Raw genomic sequence first — 6,764 nt, forward strand, 5'->3', positions numbered from 1 at the left:
GATTAAAGATTATGGCCCATCAGCTTTTGGCTCCCTTGTTTCTTTACGGACTGTCCGAATCCAATGCAAACCTGCATGTGCATGGCCACCATGGTGGTTCCTGGATCCCAGAGTGTATGTAACGCAACCATGTAGGTATATGAAATGCCGCACTTTTTCAAACCGAGAGAGCTAAGGGCCATCATTTTACAAGACCTGTATGCAATTTGTAGTCCCACTTCCAATAAGGAAACTTTTCTAACAAACACTACTTCCCTCTGCAGTATGCACATGCTTTGAGTCTGGGACCAGCCGCTGGGAGCAGCCGCAGGGCTTGCACAGCGGCTGGACACGGGGTGGGCCTGGGGGACCTGGCGGCGGGGGCGGCGGGCCCGGGTAGTTACTAGGAAATCCCTGTTTTCTGGCTCCTCGTCCCTCAGCAGGAATCCGTGGGGCCAGTCTCTACCACGAGGTAGATGCTGCCGGTCAGCGCCAGGTGCTCTTGTCTGCGGAGACGGTCGCTCAAGCTCCTGCAACTTTCCGGGGCTTTAGAGACTGAGCCAAGCGTCCCCGCTGGTGCGAGGGGTGGCGGCGGGGCGAGGCCCTCGCAGCTGTCCACTGCTGTCCTTGACAACCGCGAGCCCGGCGGCTGTGGGCGGTCCTCTCGGTGAGGGTGGTTGAGATGCGCGGTGTCCCGGCGTGCCTTCTGCCGAGCTGGGGCCGGTGGCTGTGGACGAGGCAGTTCGCAGCCGCCCGCGCCCTTTCCTGAAGCTCTGCTCTTGACTGAAGCGGGTTTCCAGCAAACAAACTGGCTGATTTAAAAGCTGACGGCCGGCTGCGGACAGAGCTGTCAAGTCCTTTGCGTTCCTTCTGCTGGTGCCTCGCAGGCAGGGCTCTTGAATTGTGTTGGGACTGTAGCTCAACCGGGTTACAGTTTGGGCTCTGGATGCTAAAATTATCCTGTTTTTTAATTATATTTATCAGCACGCCCTGACTGCTGACATCCAACAGTATTCCACAAACATCTCCTGCTTGCTCACTATGTGCATAATCTGAGCCAGTCCCTGGGGAAGATTGAAGATGAGGATAGGAAACTAACCAAGGAAGCAAGATCCTTAAAATCAGGGTGTATGTGCGCACGCATGCGCGTGTGTGTTCGCAGGGAGTGGTGGTGGTGATGGTCTCTAAATTGCCAATGTTTGGGTAAGGATGGGTTTTGGGGAGGGAGGTCCATTGACTGTATGCTGTCTAAATTTACAAATCCCTATTTAAAGAATAAGATTTTCAAGGTATACAACTTTGTCCCAATACTTCAAAATTTCTTTGAGCTTTGTTACTGTTTTCTAGGGGAGAGCGGTAATAAAGGATGAGTCAAGTGAAGAATCCATGTTATTGGAATCTTGCTAAGAAATTATCTGGAAATAGCTAGCTGGTAACATAAAGATGGGGGATATTTGTCCCATTTTGTCATGGGAGAAAGCCACAACTATAGTAGATTATGTCAAGACTAGGAGAAGAGAAAATGGCCAAAGGCCATGAAATGAAAGAAGATGGTGAAAATGATAGCTTCCACATGAGATATACAAATAAACACCACCCAATCCTAGGTCTAAGGTTTTTTTTTTTGTTTTTTTTTTTTCAGAGACAGAGAGAGAGTAAGAGAGAGGGATAGATAGGGATAGACAGACAGGAACGGAGAGAGATGAGAAGCATCAATCATTAGTTTTTCATTGCCACACCTTAGTTGTTCATTGATTGCTTTCTCATATGTGCCTTGACCGTGGGGCTACAGCAGACCCAGTAACCCCTTGCTTGAGCCAGCGACCTTGGGTCCAAGCTGGTGAGCTTTGCTCAAACCAGATGAACCTGCGCTCAAACTGGCGACCTCAGAGTCTCGAACCTGGGTCCTCCGCATCCCAGTCTGATGCGCTACTGCGCCACCACCTGGTCAGGTGAAACCAAAAGAAATTATAAATTAAATTCACTTAGTTTATTAATACTTATAAAAAATTCAAAATAAATTACTGACAGTCTACACTAGGGGTCCTCAAACTACGGCCCGAGGGCCGCATGCGCCCCCCTGAGGCCATTTATCCGGCCCCCGCCGCACTTCTGGAAGGGGAACCTCTTTCATTGGTGGGCAGTGAGAGGAGCATAGTTCCCATTGAAATACTGGTCAGTTTGTTGATATAAATTTACTTGTTCTTTATTTTAAATATTGCATTTGTTCCCGTTTTGTTTTTTTTACTTTAAAATAGGATATGTGCAGTGTGCATAGGGATTTGTTCATAGTTTTTTTTATAGTCCGGCCCTCCAACAGTCTGAGGGACAATGAACTGGCCCCTTGTGTAAAAAGTTTGGGGACCCCTGATCTACACTTTCTATATAACAGGGAGAGTAAGGTTTCAGAATGAAGCCACTATTCAACCACCATTCCCTTCCTCTCCCGTTCTCTCTCCATATATATGTATGGAGAATATACATCTTTATTATATGCGGCTTAAGTGTCTGCTTGTCACCGATAGCTTATTGGTTGCTTGCGTAACTGTACTAGCCAATGGGGTGAAGTTGCCATGGCTGAACGCAAATTGAGCAGGTCAGGGGGAAGGTGAACATTTGTTTGCATTGGCAATCATCTGTTTTACATAAAAACTATGTCTTAACGTAATTTCTTTTAAGAATGCCTCCTAGAAAATACAGCACTGAAGAAGAGAGAAAAGGAGCTAAAGCTGCACAAAAATGGCTTTCTCGTCAAAAAGAAACCACTGAGCAGAGAAATACAAGGCTTGCTTCAGTCGCAGAGCAAATGCATCTTTCTCGGCAAAATGAGACTGATGAGCATAGAGAAACAAGGCTTGCCTCAGATGCAAGACAAAAAAGCCTGTCTCGACAAAATGAGTCCCTTGAACAAAGGCAGCAGAGAAATGCAAAAAAAACGACAGAGTAATGCTGACCGAAACGCAAAAAGGATTAAAACAGTTTCAAATGGAGAAACTTTAATTTTTGAGCATTCCTCTGGTGACATGAATATTAAATGTGAACACTGTCAGTCCTTAAACTTCAAGTTAGAAATGAATCGATTTGACCGTGGCAAGAAAGGATTTTCTCAATGTTGCAAGTACGGAAACATTGTAAAGATCTACACAAGAAATGTTGTGTACAAAGAGATCTTTGACATGTGAATTAACATTTTATTATTTAAATCACCTTTATTTATTGAGCTAGTGGTGGCTCTTAAGAAATGTACCGCCAGTGGTTTCCTTCATTGCACTCTACTTTAAGCAATTAAGCAAGTAGAAGGGGGAAACCCCGTGGGGCAGTAAGCAAAGGGGCGTCCTTGCCGCCTGCCCTGGGTAATTCAGTTTGAATTAGCAGACACCTTTGCACAAATCATTTTAATTACAATTTATAATATCTAGAACAGCGGTCATTTCGTATGACTGCTGGGCTTTCTAGTCTCATATGTATCTCCATATATATTCTTTATCTCCATAGATATTATATGTAATATATAGTTATTTTAAAATTACCTTGAAAACAGCTTTAAAAAACAAAAACTAGTAAATAATTGGTAAAACTGTTGTTTTACTTATAATTAGGTAATGATACTCCATGTGTGATTAACACCATTTCAGAAAGGTTACATGTTTAAGACACAATAGTCATTATGTAAACTGAATACAGGTTTATAAATTATATTTTGGCCCAAGAACACCATAGCACTGTTTCAAAAAGAGAAATGCACCCTCTTGTTTAGGTCAGCATTGTTCACAATAGCGAAGATCTGGAAATGGCCCAAGTGTCCGTCAGTGGACAAGTGGATTAAAAAGCTTTGGTACATACAGTGTGTCCGTAAAGTCATGGTACAATTTTGACCGGTCACAGGAAAGCAACAAAAGATGATAGAAATGTGAAATCTTCACCAAATAAAAGGAAAACTCTCCTAGTTTCATACCTATTCAGTGCAGTTTGATGTGGGCTCACACACAGATTCTTTAGGGCTCCTTAGTAGCTATCCCGTATAGCCTCTACAGACTCGTCACTGACTGATAGCCTACCAGAACGGGGTTTCTCCACCAAACTGCTGGTTTCCTTCAACTGCTTATCCCATCGAGTAATGTTATTCCTATGTGGTGGCACTTCGTTATAAACATGCCGATATTCACGTTGCACTTTGGTCACGGATTCAAATTTAGCAAGCTACAGAGCACACTGAACTTTCCTCTGTACCGTCCACATCTCGACTGGCATGGCCGTGGGATGCTCCGCTGTATACACGGTGTTACGTCATGGTCTGCGCATGCACACATGCTGCCACATCATCCTACAGAAACTGGGAGGGTTTTCCTTTTATTTGGTGCAGATTTCACATTTCTATCATCTTTTGTTGCTTTCCTGTGACTGGTCAAAAGTGCCTCATGACTTTACGGACACACTGTATATACTATGGAATACTACTCAGCCATAAGAAATGATGACATCAGATCAATTACAACAACATGGATGGACCTTGATAACTTTATACTGAATAAAATAAGTAAATCAGAAAAAACAAAGAACTATAGGATTTCATACATAGGTGGGACATAAAAATGAGACCCAGAGACATGGACAAGAGGGTGGTGGTTATGGGGGGAGGGGCACAAAGAAAACTAGACAGAAGGTGATGGAAGACAATTTGACTTTGGGTGATGGGTATGCAACATAATCAAATGTCAAAATAACCTGGAGATGTTTTCTCTGAACATATGTACCCTGATTTATCAATGCCACCCCATTAAAATTAATAATAATAATAATAATAATAATAATAATAAAATCCAAAGACAAAAAAATATTCCCTTTTGGGGAATGATAAAAGTAGCAATATTCATGTTTTCATGAAAATTAAAAAGAGAAAGCACAGATTGCTAGACAGAACTTCAGTCTAGCTGTAAGATATTTGTTTTTGTATATGTCGGTTAAGACTTGAGAAATGCTTTTAAAGACAGGTGACTATCCCATATGTTTGTTTTATTTCTTAAGAATGTGTGACAAGGATAATATTTTGCAAATGTTAAGTTAGGGAATTTAATTCTCCCTTAAATTTGCAGTGTTTCCCTCCAAGTTACATTTTGGAGCATATTACCCTAGGGAAGAGGAAAAGTGGTTAGTGCTAGAAATAAGTCATTGATAAACTTTGAATTTCATGAATTATGTTTTAGCCCATTTAGCAATACAATTTGGTCATAAAAGACAGGAATTAATGAGTTACCATTGCCCCATCTTAAGATATAAAAAGCTAGGCCTAGAGTATTAGACCTTGGAATTGTGTGGAAGAGGTTGCCCTGAGGAGGTAGAAAGAAGAGTAACAGAAGTCAGTGGAACAAATCAGCTGCCAATCTCAAATGGGTGTAGGTGTGTGTTGGGGTGAGGGTAGGAGCATATGGAGGGAAGGATTGAAACAGGTTTGAGAAGTCTGAGAACACCTGGGGCGAGTGTGTGGGGGAAGTATGCTTACTTCTGGAGTAGTGTTAGGGAGGCATATGTTATTAGGAAACTTCAGCTTCTGGCTTAGTGCCTCAACCCTGCGTAGCATGGTAAGCAATATGCATTGGTGCCATTGGAAGACAAACAGGTAAATGAACTGGGTGTAAGGCTCTTCTTCCTAGGATTCATGACATCCAAATGAATATAGGAGTTTGTGTTTACCTCTAGAGAATGGGCACAAAAGAAAGGCACGATGCTTGAGGATGCTGAACTCAGTTGATGTTACAACTGGAAGCAACTACAAGCAAATCCTTAATGGTGACCAAGGAAGCCTTAACATTCTTCTCAGCTTGACTATATCTTAGACAAGTTTCTTCCTCACTTTATGTTCCTGCCCTCCCTTTTCTTAGACCATTTACTTTAGAAACCTTTCAGTTGTAAATTATTTCTCTGCCTCTCTGAGATGTAAATTTTCTCTCAGTCTCTTGCCAGTTTTGCAACCTAGTAATGTCTTTTTCTGGAACCTGGGAGTCATCTCATTGAAATGGAATCATCAAATAAGATATTTTTCCTGTCTCCCAGTCTTTGTGGCAGTGTGGATCCTATGTGAAGTCTAACTTTGATAATCACCAGTTAGCAAACACAGATGGTCTAAACACATTGTCCTCCAGTACTTCGCCACTAGTGCTCTGCCGGCTTCAACACTCCCACCTTTTGTCCTGGTAAGCTGAGGTGAATCTCTCTTTCTGATTGTAGTCATCTCGATCTTGAGTAAAGTTTGTTTTTCCTGTACAACTCTGTCCAGTGAAATATTTCTTTGGCCATAGATCTAAAAATATTTTAATTATTAAATCAGACTAAACTTATAATTTACTGTTTTTTTTTCTCTCTCTTGTGATCTGTCAAGCCACTATGAATGTGACTAGAACCTTTAGTTTAAGATACCTGATTGAGTAGATAATGTCAGTGCTGCTTTCCCTTGAAGAGTTTATCAAAATAATACAGTGTGTTTGTAAAGTCATGGTGCACTTTTGACCAGTCACAGGAAAGCAACAAAAGATGATAGAAATGTGAAATCTGCACCAAATAAAAGGAAAACCCTCCCAGTTTCTGTAGGATGATGTGGCAGCATGTGTACATGCGCAGATGATGATGTAACACTGTGTATACAGCGGAGCAGCCCACAGCCATGCCAGTCGAGATGTGGATGGTACAGGAGAAAGTTCAGTGTGTTCTGTGGCTCACTAAATTCGAATCCATGACCAAAGTGCAACGTGAATATCGACATGTTTATAACAAAGCACCACCACATAGGA

At 42.2% G+C, this 6,764-nt stretch overlaps 1 protein-coding gene across 1 annotated transcript in view; it reads right to left on the reverse strand.

Moving 5' to 3' along the window:
• ZSWIM2 (zinc finger SWIM-type containing 2) overlaps nt 1–6,208 on the reverse strand; it is a 42,094-nt gene extending 35,886 nt beyond the window's left edge. The window contains 3 exon segments of the mRNA XM_066346499.1: nt 384–430; nt 433–762; nt 6,067–6,208. Coding sequence (XP_066202596.1) covers nt 384–430; nt 433–762; nt 6,067–6,208 — 519 coding nt within the window.
• Between the last annotated feature and the right edge of the window lie 556 nt (nt 6,209–6,764).

This window comes from Saccopteryx leptura, chromosome 7 (genome assembly GCF_036850995.1).
Source record: "Saccopteryx leptura isolate mSacLep1 chromosome 7, mSacLep1_pri_phased_curated, whole genome shotgun sequence".
NCBI lineage: Eukaryota > Metazoa > Chordata > Mammalia > Chiroptera > Emballonuridae > Saccopteryx > Saccopteryx leptura.